General features: G+C 38.5%; 2 protein-coding genes across 3 annotated transcripts in view; one reads left to right on the plus strand and one right to left on the minus strand.

Moving 5' to 3' along the window:
• Positions 1-19,959, minus strand: part of LOC129721899 (somatostatin receptor type 2-like) — a 185,661-nt gene that overhangs the window by 146,180 nt on the left and 19,522 nt on the right. The window lies entirely within an intron of this gene.
• On the plus strand, positions 968-1,483 carry LOC129720272 (uncharacterized protein K02A2.6-like). The gene has a single exon (XM_055671726.1). It carries the CDS (start codon positions 968-970, stop codon positions 1,481-1,483), a length of 516 nt encoding a protein of 171 aa, XP_055527701.1.

Consider the following 19,959-nt stretch of genomic DNA (forward strand, 5'->3'; position numbering starts at 1 on the left):
GATGAAGAGGACGATAAACGAAGAGCAGCTTTCCTGTTGACGGCAGTTTCCATGGAGGTGTACCAAACAGTGAAAAATTTGTGTTATCCGAAACTTCCAGAAGAAAAAAAGTTTGACGAAATCTGCGAATTGCTGAAGCAGCGGTTTACCCCGACGCTGATTGTGTTGCGAGAGCGAGCACGGTTTTTTGAAGCCCGGCAAGGTGAAGCAGAATCGATTGTGGAATGGTCCACACGATTAAAAAAAATTGGCAGCCAATTGTGATTTCGGTGCTGATTTGGATGTATTTGTCAAAAATCTGTTCGTAGTTGGTCTTCGACGTGGACCAATTTTTGAACGAGTTTGTGAAGAGGATACAACTGCTACGTTCGAGAATTTACAAAAAATTGCGCTTAAAAAAGAATCAACTCTTCATCAGCGCGGCGTTTTGGTAGTACATAAGATACACCCGGAAGCGGAAAAGAAACAGAAGAGTGACTCGAAGTGCTTTGCCTGCGGAAGAGGTGATCATGATTTCCGGTAATGCCAATACAAAAGTTATATATGCAAACTGTGTAGCAAAAAGGGACACTTAGCAAAGGTGAGTCCCACGAAGAAAACGGAGTATTCCAAGAGCAAACAGAAACCGCTAGGTCAGAAACGGAGTACGAGGGTTAGTCATCTTGAAATTAACAAACTCGTTGTGCTCCCACCAGTTATGGTGCGTATTTATGTTAATGGAAGGCCTATTTGTTTCGAAGTCGATACTGGTAGCCCAATTAACGCTATTTCAAAGAATTTGTACGATCAGATGTTTTCTTCACTAACGTTGAACACTGATGCAGAAGAGGAGTTTGTTTGCTATAACGGATCCGGATTCAGCGCAGTTGGCACATTCATGGCTGAGTTGAGATACAAAAATTACGTATCTTAGGAAAAAATTTACGTGTTCGAAGGAACTAAACAACCGTTGTTAGGGCGGCAGACCATGAGCCGTTGGAATTTGAAAATTGACTTTTGTCATGTTTCGGAAAAGGAGCCTGATTACAAGATTCAGTTGGAGCAGTTATTGAACAGATACGCTGCAGTTTTCAAATGCGAATTGGGTTGTTTCAAACATAGCAAGGTGCATCTGTCTTTAAAGGATGAAACAGTTCCGAAGTTTTGTAAGCCCAGAAAAGTTCCATTCGCATTCAAGGAGAAAGTGGAAGCGGAACTTAACCGGCTAGAAGAATTGGGCATTATATCTGTGGCGCCATCATCAGAAGCCGAATGGGGCACACCGCTGGTCCCTGTTCTTAAGAAGGATTCATCATTGAGACTGTGTGCAGACTATCGTATCACTGTCAATCCGTTTCTGGTGGACAATCATCATCCATTCCCGGTTATTGACGAGATTTTTGTGGCACTGCAGGGTGGAAAATATTTTTCGAAACTTGACCTAAAGAACGCGTATTACCAATTGGAGGTGGATGATGAATCAAGAAAGTTATTGGCCTGGTGAACGCATCGAGGTGTGTATTTGATAAATCGACTTCCTTTCGGAACGAAGACGGCGTGTTCCATCTTTCAAGCGACATTGGAGAAAGTTCTCCAAGGCTGTCCTGGTACAATCATCTACCTAGACGATATTCTAGTTTCGGGTGCAACCGTGACAGAGCACTTGTAAAACCTGAATAAAGTATTAACACGTCTTCAGGAGGCTGGATTTTTACTCAACAAACAAAAATGCGAGTTTTTTAAGCAAGAAGTGAGCTATTTTGGTCACATTATTGATCAGAATGGTTTACACAAAGATCCGAGAAGGTAAAAGCAATAATGGATGTCAAACCCCCGAAAGATGTTAAGGAAATTAAAGCGTTTGTCGGTCTAGCAAACTATTATGCCAAGTTTTGCTCAAGTTTGGCGCATTATTTGAAGCCGATGTATGAGCTTTTGAAGGACAACACGAAATTTTCTTGGACAGACAACCGGCAGAAGGCTTTCGAAGCGGCAAAGAAACTAATTACGGAAAATACAGTTTTGGCTCATTATGATCCGGAATTACCGATAAAACTCTACTGTGACGCATCAAATGAAGGCATCGGTGCTGTGATTGTGCACGAGTATCCTGACAAGACTGAGCGACCCATTTCATTTACTTCAAGGGTATTTAAAAAACATGAAGTTGGATACTCGGTGATTGATAAAGAAGCTTTGGCTATTTATTATGGAGTTAACAAACTCAAAAATTATCTTCATGGCCGACATTTTAAGCTTATGACAGACCACAAACCTTTGACCAGTCTGTTCAGCTCTAAAGGTGTACCAGAAACGGCGTCTGGACGTTTGCAGAGATGGGCGGTTTTCTTGTCGAATTGTGACTACGAAATACATCACGTGAAAGGAAACCAGAACATTCCAGCAGATTTCTTGTCACGATACCCTATTGAAAGCAATGACGGTAAAGAGGACGAAGATGAATCCGTAAGTTTCCTGAATTTTATCGAAACTGAAACTCAACCATTAGTCGAACGAAAGCAAATTATTGTTGAAAGTCGTCGCGACAGATTGCTGAGCCGTGTTGTGGAATATGTTAATTCTGTTTGGCCGCAAACTATTCAAGAGGAAGAATTGAAAGTTTTCCATCGTAAACGAGATGAATTAAGCGTTGAGGAGGGAGTTCTGTTGAGGGGTTACCGCATTGTGGTTCCTGTCAAACTAAGAAAATTTTTGCTGGACGAGCTTCATTCGGTCCATCTTGGAATAGTGAAGATGAAGTGTTTGGCCAGATCCTATTTTTGGTGGCCTTCACTGGATGAAGAGATTGAGGACATTGGCAAAAAATGCGATCTGTGTATCCAGAACCGACCTGAGCGAAGCGATCCAATATCTTCCTGGCGTCTTACTAGCGCACCTTGCGATCGTGTACATGTAGATCATTTTTCGTTCCGTGGTACTGAATATCTCGTGTTGGTCGATAGCTACAGTAAGTGGATCGAGATGTATGCAGTACGTTCGTTAACCTCGGAGGAAACTATCGAGAAAATTGCGGAGTTTACAAGTATATTCGGAGCCATTGGAACACTGGTATCTGATAACGGAACTGCGTTTTCATCAAAGGAGTTCAGAGTTTTCTGCACTAATTATGGTATCAAGCATTTGACAACAGTGCCGTATAGTCCCTGTTCCAATGGTGCAGCTGAAAATGCGGTAAAAACTGTGAAAAATGCATTGAAAAAGTTATCATCAGATTCAGCGTTCAAGCGAATGTCAGTGACGTGACAGCTGAACTCATTCCTGGAGATGTATCGTGCCACTCATCATGCTACAACCGGAGAGAGCCCATACAAGCTAATGTTCGGTCGGGAGATGCGAATCCGGTTTGATAAGCTCAAGGCTAATTCTGAGAGACGACACCGTGAGACAATTGAAGATCTCAACGTTAAGAACAAGAACTTCAATTTTGAATTAGGAGAAACGTTTTATGTTCGAGACTACCGTAATCCAAAGAAACCTTTATGGGTACGAGCAAAGATAACTAAGAAAATTGGTGCTGTACTGTACGAGTGTGTTTCGGACGAGCTAGGCATTATCAAGCGAAGGAGTCATCAGCTGTTTAAGTACACTTTCGACGATTATGAAAACGACGAAAGCAATTCTATTAAAGCTGATGCACAGCTCAATGACAACACGGGCATTTAAATGAATGACGAGTCAGTGGATGGATCAATCGAAAAGGAGGAGGAGCCTGTTGTAAGACCTGGAACATCCAATTTGTACGTAACCAGGTATAATCGAGTTGTGCTTCCGCCAAGTCGCTTTGGAGGAGAGTAGTTGTGGCATATTGCATTCCTGCACAGTGAAGCGTACCGTCAAAGAATATCCCAAAGAGCGTGGCGTTGATTTGAGCTGACTGAATCGTAGCAAACGTAGTTATATAAATGTTTAATAAAGATTCATTCTTATTATAGAGTTCAATAGAACCAGTTGTCTTTTAAAATACCACAGAGACCAGCTATGGCAAATTATGCACGACTACGGATTTCCGGACAAACTAACGCGGTTGGTCAAAGCGACGATGGATCGAGTGATGTGTGTAGTTCGAGTTTCGGGGGCACTCTCGAGTACCTTTAAAATCCAAAGAGGTTTAAGGCAGTGCACCAACTGTTTAACGTTGCTCTGGAAGGTGTCATTAGAAGAGCGGGGATTAACACAAGTGGCACGATATTTTAAAAGGCCTGATTCTGCCCACGGTATCGATATTGTGGCTCGGACCCTTGTGAACATAAACGCCGAAGCCAAACGGATTGGAATGGTCATCAACGCATCGAAGACGAAGTCCATGACAGGAAGGGGTTCACGAGAAGACAGTGCTAACCTCCCACCTCGAGTTCAAGTTGGTGGTAATGAAGTCCAGGTGGTCGATGAGCTCGTGTTTCTGGGCTCACTGATAACTGCCGCCAACGATACCAGCAGAGAAATTCAACGGCGCATTATGGCAGAAAATCGTGGATACTTTGGTCTCCTGAGGACGCTATGGGCATGCGACATGGACTATGCTTGTGGAGGACCAGTGCGCTTTTGCGGTCTTCGAGCGGAAAGTGTTGCTTACCATTTTCGGGGGACTGTAGATGGAGAACGAAGTGTGGAGAAGGCGAATGAGCCACGAACTGCAGGAGCTACTTGGGGAGCCATCTATTGTCCACACCGCTAAGATTGGCTGGTTGCGGTGGGCTGAGCATGTTGTAAGGATGTCGGACGAGAGCCCGGTAAAGTTGGTTCTCGAAACCGATCCGTCAGGGACGAGAAATGAGGTGCACAGCGGGCAAGGTGGATCGATCAGGTGGAAGACGACCTGCGGAGAGCTGGCGTACTGCAGCCATGGACCGAGTGGAATGGAGATGACTCCTACGTACAGCAAAGGTTACGCTACGACTTGAGACTGTTTGGTAAGGTAAGGTTCAGGAACAAATATGTATCGATATATTTCCAGGAGTCAGCTGGACTTCTCTGGATAATAAGTTTTAAAAAAGTTGATTATCCCGTATAAAGTCGTGTGAAAACTTAAAAAATTGGGCGCGAAAACAGAGTTATACCGCTCGATCTGAAAAGTTACACAATTGTTTTAGGACCCATGAGGAACACGAAAAGTGCATAGGAGCTAACATTCATTTCTTGTCCCACCCTAAAGACCATACAGAGACATAACTAAACAACAAATACGGCATTAGTAAACTTTTCTTTAAAAAGTCGTAAAAAACGACCGAAACGTCGGGAGATTTACATTCAGAGTAGTCTTTTATTTTTAAAAGGACTGAGTCAAATTAATCTCATATTTAAGTTTAAACCACATCTGACAGGAATGTCTAATATCGACAATTAATACTTTTAAAATTATAACAAAAAGTAAGCATTAATTCTTGAATAATTTACATATAAAAACAGTGTTAAAACAGTCTCTAGATCGCGTTTCTTTTGAACCATATGATGAATTATCATGATATACTCTTGGTTTTTAAGACAGACCATTCAAACAAGTTGGTTTAATCGTCAAATTTCTGAAATAAAAATGTTTCGATATTCTTAAATTTTTTACATTATATTTAAACTAAAAGTCCGATCATAATGGACTTCAAAAGCAATCATTACAATAAATGAGATTGGAGAGCGGTTATATAAATATAGAGAATGTTCAGCTCGTCAAACATAGTCCAGCTGGATAGTTCATTCGACGCTATAGTCCTGATTTTCCACAATAATTACTGTACCTCTAGGAGAAAGGCGAACAATAAACACGCTATCATTGTGTAATATAGTAACACCAAAGCCTAATCCAGCCAAGACGGAAATGGACGGTGCTTAGCTTCATTTGCTACACATAGAGACCATCAATCAAAGCTTAGAGAATTCCCAAATCGGTTGGTGCACCGTTGGGAGGATCCATTTTAGTTTGACCAGGCAAATATTGCACGTGTAGATCTTAGTTTGCACTCCAGAAAAAAATGATGGACAAGACACATGACTGTTTACTTATTCAAGAAAGCTTATTGTGCTACTGACGTAAAGTCGAAAGCAGTCATCGCAATCGCAATCAGAAGAGGTAGGCATCTTAAATGTTGTTCGTTTTGCGCACTAATAATTCAAGCTTGGATCTTATCAAAACATGTCAATAATTGGAACAATTTTAAAACATGTGACAACATGTTTCAAGATAACAACTTATCTTTTGCATTACACTAAGGTGAACAGCAATATCCAGAGTCTGTGTAAAAACAATTAGTAACTGGACTCACAGTTTGTTATGTTTGTAAGTTCGATTGAAGTGTTTTATTTTTCAACACAGAGAGTATGGTTTCGTTTTAGTTCGCTTCAAAATATTTATATGCTCAATAATAAACAGATATTTTTAAAATTCACGCTATGATTCTCAAGCCATAATTTTGCTTTCTACATGAAAGTAACTAATAGAGCCTGCAAGCCGTTGAAAGAATTTAAAAACAAGGTGTTTATATACGAGTTGGAAAACTAAATGACCAAAACTCCTCAAACATTAAATAAAACGCTTAATTTACTTGCCAAACCAACACCGGTAATCGTTTCTGCTTGACATTTCGATTTAATACCTACACCCAACGCAAACGGGGAATATTTTATTACTTTTTGGCAATTTTTTATTACTTTTTGTGTCTTATGACTGCGCATTATACACAAAAAGTAACAAACAAAAAGTAATAAAAATTATGACGGCCACACGCTTGTATGTGTTTCTGCAGGAGAACATACAGCCAAGCACCGCAATGCATGTGTTGGCAAGACTTCACTCGCTGCATTTGTATTGATGCAACGATCTGGTTCATTTTTATCTACCTTCATCCACACATAATCAGAATCTCAACCGTCAACCTCAAATGTCCAATTAGAAACACTTTCGTTTCGTCCCCCAGTGTTTACTTGAAATGGAAATATGTAATACTGTCTGACCAGAGTTGCCGAAGTTGCGAATATTGTTCTGGATGGGCACGAGTTTTGTATATTCAAACAGGTCCAAATGAGTTTCCATGAACCAATGATTATGTGCTGTAAATAGCTTGCAAGAAAGCGAATGTTTTTATTTTTCTCTAACGCAGTTTACAGATCGTGATGTCATTTTAAGGCGCATTTCAAGTCTTTGAAATCATCAACGTTTGCATACTCTATGACGGGGAAAATGTTGCTTGGCAGCTCTTGTCATATTTTTTCGCTACTCCGTATGCATACAACGAGCGAACTAATACACGCCCACCGGATGAATTGGAGATTGAAAAAACTTGTAACATGTGCAACTTATGCGACGGTGTGTGATTTTTTTTGACTTGAGGTGGAAAGGGAGCATTTTTGGACAGAAAAAACGTTGCATGTGGTTGGAACGACCATTATTAGATAGTCGTACTTTCATAACACGTGCTAAAGATATGACAGTATGTGTTGTTACTTAACTGGGGAAGAATTTTATTGCTTTTTAAGTAATGGATTTGTTACCTAAAAGGTAATTTTGCGCTATTGATTTTAAAGTAATAAGGAAAAGTTTTGCGTGTATTAAATATTCAGTACTAGAATTTGACCAAACAAACCAACAATGACACACCGTCACAGCTACTAAACGAACTGTACATTATGGTGCGCTAGCTGATTAGGCGACACGCCTCTGCCGAAAGGATCCGAAGGCAAAAATCAGTGTGTCCTCTACGATGCTTCCTGTTTCCGCAACCCCACCCGCGTAAATTGGCTTGTTTTTCTCCCTGCTGACCTACTTGCTATGTTTTCAACAAAGCATGGTGACCTATGTAATGAGCAAAAAGTACTAAATTATTCATAATTGCCACATTCATCAGGTTGGCGTGCGCCGGGACATGTCTGTGCTGCCACTTGCCGTTCACTGAACATACCAGAACTGTATAAGTCACAGAAGGGTGCAAAGCACGTAGGCCACGGAGACCAGCTAGTACTGTCCATTGTCGTCGCATTGATTGGACGTGTAAAACCCGACAGATGCCGATGCTGCATTCGGTGGAGTCCTTGGAAGTGCAAAGCGTTTTGTTTCCGTTTCGTGAGAACTGTGGAAATGCTAAGTGCTGACATTTTTTTAATTTATTTTGACAATAACTCACAGTGACCTAGTCATAGTTTTAATAATAAATTCATAATCAGTCAACCGGAGTTATTTTGTATTCAAAACACAACACAACCTATTTGAACTTATTTACTTTACTTAGGACCTTAATTGAATTGAATTTTATTTCAAACAAATCCTGAATAAATATTATAACCACGAATGTAAGCTGTTATGTACAGTACATGATAGAACCAAGCATTCGACATGAAAGGCTGAGCCTCTTATTTTCGAATAATGTATCATTTTTAGGCAATGAACTCTTATTTTTCGGTGTAGAGAACTACTGTTACACACGAAAGGAAATTTCATCTGCCCACTAATAACATAGTCGTCTCATGAAACGATGAGCCACCAAAAAACCAACGCTAATTACAATGATCAACGGGACCGTGAGGAAATGAACATATGGCTAACTCGTTTAGTTAGAAACTGAAACAGTTTATGAATTATGCTTGGCTTTTGGTTAGACAACCATACACAGGTAGGTAGTAGGTACCTTATGACAGCGACAGGTTTGTTTGGCGCATTAAGCTGAAAAATAATCGCTTTATATAGGTACGGCAAAATTGTGTTTACGGTGCCGCATTGCACTTCACCTTTGATAAACTGTCACCGCACACATACGAGTACAACATCCGAGTGAGTTTCCCTTCTTTGGTCGAGATGATAAGCACGCTGTTCTCGTACCCGTACCTACAGCGACAAACAAGTCCAATACAAATGCACGAACAGTCAAGGTGGCACGATAACAGCGAATATGAAATTCAAGGTGTGACACGCCGGAACCAGTAGACACGGTGACAGCGTTACCGTTCACCTCTACAAGTCGGTAAAATGTATTGTTTTGATGGTCCCAGACGCTCCGGAATCATGCCGTGCTCAAAGTACGGCACGCAACCTGCCGTTTACCAGCAAAAGAGAAGCAAAGGACTTGAAGGATATTAAAAGTTCTTTAACAAGCTTATTTTTGCAAACGGAGAACGCCTGTGGAGACAAATGAAGAAAGCTCAAACCTGTGAGAAGGGCAAAAATGGAATAAGCCAAGCCAACTCTTTTGACTATCGCATACGAGAAAATTGGCCGGAAAAGTCACATTATACGTTTGTACTTTTGCATGCTACGTGTTAATTCAATTGCGAAAGAGGTAAACGACAAAATTATCAACTTTTATTATTTCAATTCGCAAATAACCTTTTCGCGGAAATTGCGCAAAAATATTTGTGTTTAAATGAAGATTTGATTATATATATTATTAGCATTACGTGCCGTTTCGGCTCAAAATCTAATCCTTTTAGCTGAGTGCTTCAATTCAAACTAATAACGAGACAGGAGGAAATTGAATTGTCGACAAGAAATATGGTAGAGAGAATATTAGTTAGTTGAATTAAATCAATATACATTTCGCCAGAAAAAATAAATAAAAATCAATTTGAGATTTTGGAAATATTAGGGTATACCGAGTATCAGAGTTATGGTTGGAAAGTGTCGTGATCGAACCGATTTGGCTATATTCAAAATTAGTCTATGAATAAAGAATTACCATTACCATTCCTGGTCGGGATTCAATATCAGCTCTCTTCCTGAGGTGGCTCAGAAGTAACGGGGGTCTGATTGTTGAATACAAAAATTAATATTCTGTGTCTGTATTAAAATTATAATAATAACTAGCTGACCCGGCAAACTTCGTCTCGCCTATTTTAGTGTTTAATTTGATAATTTTAAACATTTCAAATTTATTGATTCCTTGCGATTGGATTATATCGTTTAAAAATAATTGGTTTTATCGGAATGGCAACATCCTTAACTTTTGGCATTTGTACATGACCTCTATTCCGGATATATATTGGGTGCATTTCAGTTATTTTCGTTGTTTTCCAGAAACTAAAATTGGTCATCTTCTGATTCAAAATGGTGTCCAGGGTCAATGCTTGGCTTCTTTACATCATTTCGATTACGGACTTATCCATATGTAGTAGTATTCGGTTATTTGCGGATGTTTTCCAGAAGTTGCCATTTTTCAATTAAACTGTTGTCTAAGGTCAATTTATAGCTTCTGGCATCATTCTGGATCCGGTGATCCGGAACCGTAAGTCGCCATCTTGGATTTTAAAATGGCATTTGGAGACAATGTCTGGCCCCTGAGCGTCATTCTGGTTTGAGAAACACCCATATTGGGTGTTATTTGGTCATTTTCGTCTGTTTTCCAGAAACCGGATGTCACCATCTTCGAATTCAAAATGGTGTCTGTGGTCGATTCTAGCTCCTGTGTATCATTCTGGTTTCGAAGATACTCATTTTGTATGGAAATCGGCCATTTTTGGTTGTTTTTTAGAAACCGGAAGTTGCCATCTTACAATTCATAATGGTGTCTGAGGTCAATTTTCAGCTTAATTCTCGTTCCAGAGATACTAATATTGGGTGGTATTTGGTCACTTTAGGCTGTTTTCTGGACACCGGAAGTCGCCATCTTGGATTTCAAAAAAATTTCGGCCCTCCTTGCATCAATCTGGTTAATGAAACGCTCATATTGAGTGGTATTTGATCATTTTCGGCTGTTGTCCAGACACCGGAAGTTACCATCTTACAATTCAAAATGTTGTCTGAGGTCGATTTGTGGCTTCAGTGCATCATAACAATCCCGGAAATACCCATATGGCGTCGTACACAAATTACGTAACACTAAAAACCTAGATTTCAGACCCCCTCCCCCCCTATGTAACGATAAGTAACGTTAGATATGACTCCCCCCCCTAAGGTTACGTAACGCTGGACAACCTGTCCCCCCTCCGAATTTGCAATTTTGAGCAAACATCTCAGTTACGTAACGGGCTCAACTAACCCCCCTCCCTCCCCCCTATATAACAATAAGTAACGCAGACTTATCCCCCCCCCTTCATGCGTTACGTAATTTGTGTACGACGCCTATTGGGTGGTATTTGATCATTTGCCGCTGTTTTTCAGAAACCGGAAGTCGCCGTCTTGGATATCAGAATGGCATTAGGGAACAATTTTTGGCCTCTGAGCGTCATTCTGGTTGAAATGGTCTGGTTCAGGTCTGAGGTCGAATTGTGGCTTCAGTGCATCATAACAATCCCGGAAAAATCCATATTGGGTGGTATTTGGTCATTTTCGGCTGTTTTCCAGACACCGGAAATCGCCATATTACAATTCAAAATGTTGTCTGAGGTCGATTTGTGGCTTCAGTGCGTCATAACAATTCCGGAAATACCCATATTGGGTGGTACTTGGTCATTTGCCGCTGATTTTCAGACATGGGAAGTCGCCATCTTGGATTTCACATTGGCATTAGGAGACAATTTTTGGCCTCTTAGCGTCAATCTGGTTGAAGAAACACTCATATTGGGTGTTATTTGGTCATTCTCGGCTGTTTTCCAGACACCGAAAATACCCATGTTTGGTGGTATAAGGTCATTTGCCGCTATTTTTCAGAAACGGGAAGTCGCCATCTTGGATTTCGAAATGGTATTTGGAGACATGCCAGAAGAAGGAAGGGTGTCGAAACATTATGGACATGTTTGTTACACCTAAAAACCTTCACCTGCTGAATTTGGTTATATTTACTTGATTGGTACTCGAGCTGTGCGTAATTTGAGTTTCATTCGTATGGGACCCCTCCCTTATAGAAGAGAGAGGGGTGTCAAACCATTATATTTGTTACCCCTAAAAACAATCACCTGCCAAATTTGGTTCCATTTAGTTGGTTCTCGAGATAAGCAGAAATTTGTGTTTCATTTGTTATGAACTCCTCCCTCACAGAAGAGGGAGGGGAGTCGAACCACTATGGACATACTTGTTACCTCTAAAAACATTCACATACCAAATTTGGTTGTATTTGGTTGATTGGTTCTCGAGCTGTGCGAAATTCGTATTTCATTTGTATAGGACCCCTCCCTTGAAGAAGAGAGGGGTGTCAAACCATTATGGATATATTTGTTACCCCTAAAAACATCTCCCTATCAAATTTGGTTCTATTTACTTGGTTAGTTCTCGAGATGTGCAGAAATTTGTGTTTCATTTGTATGGGACCCCTCCCTTCCAGAAGAGGAAAGGGTGTCGAACCAACATGGACATATTTGTAACTCCTAAAAACAATCACATGCCAAATTTGGTTCCATTTGCTTGGTTAGTTTTCGAGATGTGCAGAAATTTGTGTACAAATGAGTATGGGACCCCTCCCTTGCAGAAGGGGGAGGGGTCTCGAACTATCTTAGTCACCTTTCTCGGCCCTTGAAACCCTTATATACAAAATTTCACGCCGATCGGTTCGGTAGTTTCCAAGCCTATATGAATCAGACAGACAGACGGACAGACAGACAGTGCTGCATTTTTATATGTTTAGATAAGATGTATTTCAAAAATATTTGATAGTCACAGCCAAATAGCTAATAGTCATCGATAGAAACAACGGGGATTCAAAATGGCATCGGACATCTATTTTCGGTTACAAGGCGTCGTATCGGTTCTGCCAAATGTTGAGGAGTATTTGAATGCATACACCTTTTTTTTAGTTTTACACAGCTTTGCAAAAACTGGAAGTCGCGAAATAAATTTCAAAGTGGTGATTGATTTGCTAGTTTCAAAAAATACCGATATTGGAAAGTATTTGAGCATTTTGCTCAAGTTAACGCAGTTTAATTGAAAATGGGAGCCATCATCAAAAACGGTGCCAGACATCAATATTTGCTCTCTGGACGCCATTTCGTGAAATTCCGATATAAGGAAAAATTTGATCGATTTTCACTAATTTACAGAAATCGAAAACATCCTAAATTACAAGGGATTTGAACAGTTTCCTCAACTTAAGTTGGCTTTTTCAAATCCTGAAATTAAAAATGCCGTCCAACATCGATATTCGGTCTTTGGACGTCATCCCGATTCAAAAATACTTATATAGAGTAGACAGAGTATGCAATTGATTCCCAAAGATCTCCAGAAATCTAAAGATTCCATCTTGGATTTCAAAAATGACATCGAACGTCAGATTCCGGTCTCTGCAAGCTTGGCCTCCGGACATTACCGAGAGCCTGAAAAAGGAACTAATTTATTAAAAAAAGTTTTCATGATGCACGCAAAGTCTTGTCTTCCTTCTTTGCAATGCTTTTATGACTGTAACAAGACTAATATTTTGAAACAGGTAGAAGCTTGTTTTAGAAATCAATGGATCTGAACAAGCAATAACAAAAAGTTTTCGAGGGATGACTTTTGAGACTGAATTTTCATTTGTGAATATTGAAAACAAAATTTGACATTCTACACTGAAAAAAAAATTTAAAAACAAATAGTAATTTGAAAGAAAAAACAGCAATCTAAGATTTTATTTAAAATAGTTGTCCAAAACTCTTCTGCATATTTTAAAATGGAACCTTTTAAGGGGTAATATCTGCCAAAAACAATTTTTTCTTGCCATTTTTTTTATTAGCTTGAATCGTGGTAAAATTATCCAAGAATCAAAATCTACACTCAAAATATTTTTTACGTTATTGTTACGTGAAATTTCCTGTACTTATTAATTTTCTGTCATTTTGCATGATTCATGTGGGAAACATAACATCTATGTAAAAATCATATGCGTACTATGTCTTATCACGTAGCATCTACGTAAATTTCGCAACGTCAAACAGAATAAAGTATCGCGTGAACTCTCCGTGTGAAAATACACAGAAATGAAAATGGCGAAGTTGTTGTCTGATGCTGTCTTTGAACATGAAAGGAATTGCTCGATGTCTTCCCAATAAGTGAGCTTTAGAAAAAATCATAAGAATCCGGCATCGAAATATCACAGATTCACAGATTCAGTTCAAATTGCGAAGAATTTCCTGAACATAAACAGATGCAGCTAACACTGATTATCGCCAGCGGATGTCGCAATATCATTTTGCCATTTTGTATGTCGTTTAATTCATTTACGAATTGGCGATTTTGCATGCTCGTGCAACTTATCAAGCAACATATTTGGATATTTCCTGAAATCCATTCCTAGTCCCTCAAGAATTTGGGGAACCACAATTGAAAATTATACGTTGTATAAAACGTAGAACCTATCAGACAATCAAATGCTTTTCACTTTACCGGTAGTTAAATTCTACGTGAAACTCACATGAAATGCATATGTCTACTGAATAAGATTCACAGGATAAATCATCTCACCAGTTCATGATAAACTCAAATGACAATCACGTACAATCGGCATGAAAATGACAGTGGAAAATATTCACATAACTTTTCCGATAACTATAACGTGAAAAATATTTTGAGTGTACATCGCCCAAGTACTGATCTAAACTCAAAATTCGTCTAAAATTCGTTTAAATCACATTTTTCGATTATTTTGGCGATGCTCGTTTTTCGAGACTTTGTAAACCAGCAGAAGTTACCTCTGATCGTTATCGTGTTTCAAATTTGAAGTATTAGAGGTCGCTGCATCAAGTTTCGATCATTATCGCGTCTCTACAGCACGTGTTTACTCACAATTTCCATTTGTTACGTCGATCAGCCGTTTTCGTTGTGTACGTTCTTTGTTTGAGTTTTTCTATACTTTTTAACTGTGAGTTATATTTCAAAGTACTCAAATATGAGTGACAAGTTTGAGTTGGATTGGACGCCAACCACCACGCCAAAGTCGCTAAGCATCGCATGTCTGTTATCGCGAAAGAGGCTAAGCGCAGCTTAACATCAGTTAACAAAAAGGAAGAAAAGTAAAATAAAGCTCAGAAAGGACAACTTTATGGCGCAGAGATAGCTGACTGGAGGTAAAAAAAATTCTTAGGGACTTTATTATTGCGATTCTAAAGATTTATAGCATATTGAAACTTTGAACACGTTTTTCTCAAAACCATGTTTTCAAATCGGCGAGCAGTAGAACTGAAAAAGTTTACTTCCGATTGACTTGAAATTTTAACTGTAGCTTCTTCATTAGATTATCTAGTAAAGTACACACGATTTTGGTGATTGATTAAGAATAACAAAAGTAATAAACAATTAAAGTCGATTTTTTTTGTCTGAAAAATTTTTTTTTTCAAACCGTTGCCATTTTGCGAAGAAAAACTCTAAAAATATAATCATGTGTACTTCACTAGCGACACTTATGTAGATAATAAAAAAAAATTTGTTTTGGTTAAAGGTGGCGTTGGGCACGAATTCTACTGCTCGCCGCAAAAAAACTTTAAAAAAACGGTTTCACGGCAATCGCTGCACAGCCGCCATTTTGTAAAAAAATAGCAATAAATTTTTTTTCTATTTTCTATTCTCCAAGAGTCGCTTATTCCAATTATATATTATTCATATATCTTACATCTCAAATGTCCTTTAAAAAAATCATGAAAAGAGCCTTGTTTTTTTGAGCAATTGGTAGATATTACCCCTTAAGGAAAAAAAGTTTTTCCAATGAAAACTTTTTCATGCATCTTCCAACACCTCTCGGACTGTGCAAGGGTCATAAACGAGAGTTTTAGATGTGATAAAAGTTCTGTCAATAATTCTAAGAAAATCGGCGAAGGTTTGCTGTAATTGCTGTCCGCTGCTGCCTTAAAGCTCACCTTATTAAAGATGATGCAAGGAACATCCTCGAGCAAATCTTGCTCTGTTTCCAGTTGGCAGATCGAAATTATTTATTCATAGCATTTATTTTTTACCGGGAATTTTAATATTGTTTTCACGAGCCAACTTTTTGTGTGCTGGGCCGAATTTGAAGTCTTCGCTAAATATATCTTTGCTGCTCTGACAATAAGCGACAACAATATCGACTCAGTAGTCAGTAAGTTTACGTTTATCGTTATATTGATCGATCGATTGCGGCCAAATTTTTTAGTGTACTCTGCAGTTATACCGTAAGAAAGTAATGCTGACGTTCGTCCAATCCTTACCACTGCTGCTCAGTTAACGACACTACCTAGGTTCGGAAGGTATGCCGGTTTACATTGTATAAGTTATGTATTTCTAGCTTAGTGGTTCCTTCACTTAATGGTTCTCCGATCGGTTACATTGATCGACAAAAGCGAAAAAAATGTTAAAAATGGTTGCTCAAGGTTAAAAATGGTTGCCCAAAAAGATTATAGCTTTTTAACCATTTTTGTGAATTTTGGTGCCCCTTGTTTGGTTAAAAGTGCGTGAAAAGACCGCAGAGTAATTGCTCGCCGAGTTTGTCGCTTCTACGTTGACTTACGGGAAAATTAAGTCTCTGAAAAAGTTATCTTTGCTGGGGGCACTAGAATTCACAGCAATGGTTAGCAGTTTGAGCTCTAGGGCAAACCTATGTTTAGCAGTGTTATTGACAACTACCAAAGTCGAATACCGGAAGATGAATGGTTTCCATTACATACTACTATCGACCTGAAAAGTAAATATTATCCACAAATGCATTGAGAAAGATAACATGTCGTAATCGAAATACGTGTTTGCGGGCGAGTGAATTCAATATTTACTTTCGAAGTTTATAGCAGAATTCGTTTGAGATTCTGTAACCAAATGCTACGAGGGGGAATGAGTAGTGTGAAAATAATGAAAAAATGCCACGGCTATTAAATATGTTCCCTTATCATTAATAGGCAGTCAGTTTAGGAATTTTTCGTTCTCGTTGGAAAATGACTGGACACTAGAGTGGCCACATTTTATATGGCCGTTTTTGAAACTATCGATCGCCGGGCTGAAAAAGTTTCCTTTTGACTCCTGCAATAAGCCACGAAATCTTGAAGTTTAATGGACCCACAAAGCGATTATATTTTAAAAATCGATTGACAAGAAAATTTTCCGTTTCTTTTTTCTTTTTCCAACATATATTTCTTCATAAACGTATTTAGACTTGTCTTTTTATAAAACAATGATTTTATAATCGTAATTCAAGTTTAAAATGATCTGTTACTTTTGGTGTTCGTTAATAAATGCCGATTTTGAATGAGATGGTATTTTTTTCGGTTCGACTCAGCAACTAGCAATATTAATTGAAGCTCATCTTCATTATTTGTGAAAACACGGTTGCAATATCTCATCGCTCTGCAGCGTCGTTTACAACGAGTATTTTTAAACAGAAGTTTGATGCAGTTATTTTTCTGTTCGGCTGGATCACGGTCGAAAAAATTAATATTATATTCAAAACTCGAAAAAAAAGCATTGCTTTTGTATGAAACGAGATGGGTATAATCACATACTAGTAATTGTTCAGGATTTGAAAGTTTGTGATATTCGACAAAAGCTACCTAAGGATTCAATCGCTTTCAATCGCCTGACCCTTTTTCGTGTAATTTCAAGCGGGATATTTGCTTATTTGCCAACTTTTTCTGAGCTTAAACACCATAAGTGATTCTCCTTTTTTTTTCAATTACAACGTCTGAAACGACTTTATAAAATTCAGCATATGCGAAAAAACCACGAAGAAAATTCATCTCGATTGGGGAAATAAATAGAATTCTTCCATTCGAAATACACCTGAATTTGAAGTTTGACCACAAAAATTGAAATATCTCGAGCAAGATTATGTACAGGCAATAAACGTTTATTGTTTGTTTGTTTATCTTCATCGGAAATTTTAGGGTGAACTATTGGATCATTAAGGCTATGAATGAGTTGATTATCTGTGAATGAATGGATTGCGCCTGTTTTCGTCATATATCTTTTCAAAAACAGTTTTGCATACAGGTTTATAGATATGATGACGACAAGTGTAATTGGTTAGTTTTCGATCGAACAAATTACATACCATGAAAAACAGCACTGCAATCTTGCCCGAAATATTCCTCTAGTATGTTATAAACTCCTTCGGCGATAATTTCACCGGAGCCCGAATCAATTTTGAGTGCACCCAATAACTTTGCTGTCCCATCGTAACTCTCAAGAATTGCTATTCGACCAACATTGGATCTACCGAACCGACTGGTAAAATGTTATCCTCCCTATGAACCTAGGTCACTGGTGCAAAACTGTTTCACAGTAAAAAAACCTAAATTAATCCACCTAGCGGTCAGACCCAGCCTTTCTCATTCAAACTTATTATTTGTAAAAATAGATTTACATGAACGCTTCAATCCAATAAATGTGTATTCACTTTTTTCGTTCTAAAATAATGATGTTGTAATTTAAGCATAAAATATGAAATTTGACGAAATGTAAATGCTCAAGAAATAGCGAAATAAAAGACATGACTCTTAATTTCGAACAATTCAATCACGAGCGATCCCGGGAACATTCAAACGGTACGATACCACATTTAAATTATATTGTGGCCACATATATTGATCAAAGCAGGTATAGTTTTAACTAGCCTTTGAATTTCTTTTCTTTCCATAACTTTTGAACCACATATCAAATTGTTATGAAGTTTGTTATTTGTAAGTTTGAGAGATGACTCGTTCGTATGACACTAGTTAGGGAACATACTTAAATGACGTAGCATTTTTTTCATGATTTTTAAGCACCCCCCCCTCCCCCCTCGTAACATTTGGTCACAAAACCTAAACCCCCGCTGAAAAAAACGCAGCATTCAAATAACCCCCCCCCCCCTCTCCGCTTCTGAAAAAACGTACAGAAATACGTGCAGTCAGGTTTTTTACGCGGTTTTTTATACGCGGAGTTTTTCACTAGGTTTTTTACGCGGATTTTTTAATTAACGCGGTTTTTTTTACGCGATACCGCGCTAATTCAAAAACTTTTGCACGAATTTTCGAATTGACGTGGGTTTGGAACCAGAAACGTTTAAGTGTTTATCTAGTAGGAGACTTAGTCCAAAAAATACTCATCGCCCTCCGAAAGATCCGGAATGACCGTCAAAGAGGACAATTTTAAATAATGGTTCTAGAGCGCCTCGGGTTTTTTCTAAGCCTTCTTGCTGGTTCACTTTACGCGGATTTTTGAATAACGCGGTTTTTTACGCGGATTTTTGAATTAGCGCGTTTTTTTACGTGGATTTTCGAATTAACGCGGTTTTTTACGAGGTACGTAATAAAAACCTGACTGTAGTAACATGCTTACAAAAGATACTTGAAAAAAAAACCGTGTCTAATTCAATTTATTCACAACTTATAGACTCGTGACTTCATCTTCTGCTTCGAAGGGCTTGTGTTTTGGTACAAGGAGTAAAGGTGTTTAAACAACTTAGTATGATCCATGTCTGCAGAAAACACAGAAACTATTCCGGAAATGGAACGAGTATCTTGTAATTGAATGAAACGAGTAACTTGTATTAAAAGCCACAAAAAACAACGATTTTTGTATTCAAAACAGATTGTGTGTTTGGAAATCCAAGTGATTGTTTATGTAGCAGAGCTTTTAGAAGATTTCAGAATGCCACAGATAAAAACATTTCGACAGATCTCGCTGCAATAATTTGTGCAATGTTTTAATGTATGTTTAGTATATATTTTTCCTGCAAAAAAATCAGTCTTTAAAAAAGATGCTACGTCGGTTTTACTACAACCCCCCTCCCCCTTTGTCACAGCTTGTCACAAAATGATGATATCCCCCCTCCCCCCATAAATGCTACGTCATTTTAGTATGGTCCCTTATGTTCAAATAAGTCGTGTAATCTTTGAGATTATAGAATTTCGTTGTTTTATTAACAATTTAATACATAACGGTTGCTTAGTTCGATTATAATCAAATGAAATGGGAACGTATAGGGCAGCCAAACTTTGTAACCACGTGTTAAATCATAATTCATCAGTTAACCTTTAACTAGCCCGTTCATCTGATAACACTATTGATCAAATCGGTTGAGTACTTTCTGAGATAATGAAGTTTCGTGATTTTCACAATTCGGTACATTACAGACGAAGTTACAGTTCGATTACAGTAAAATTCAATAGGGTGTTATGAGTCAGCCAGACCTTTCATTTGAC

Source organism: Wyeomyia smithii, chromosome 2 (assembly GCF_029784165.1).
Source record: "Wyeomyia smithii strain HCP4-BCI-WySm-NY-G18 chromosome 2, ASM2978416v1, whole genome shotgun sequence".
Lineage (NCBI taxonomy): Eukaryota > Metazoa > Arthropoda > Insecta > Diptera > Culicidae > Wyeomyia > Wyeomyia smithii.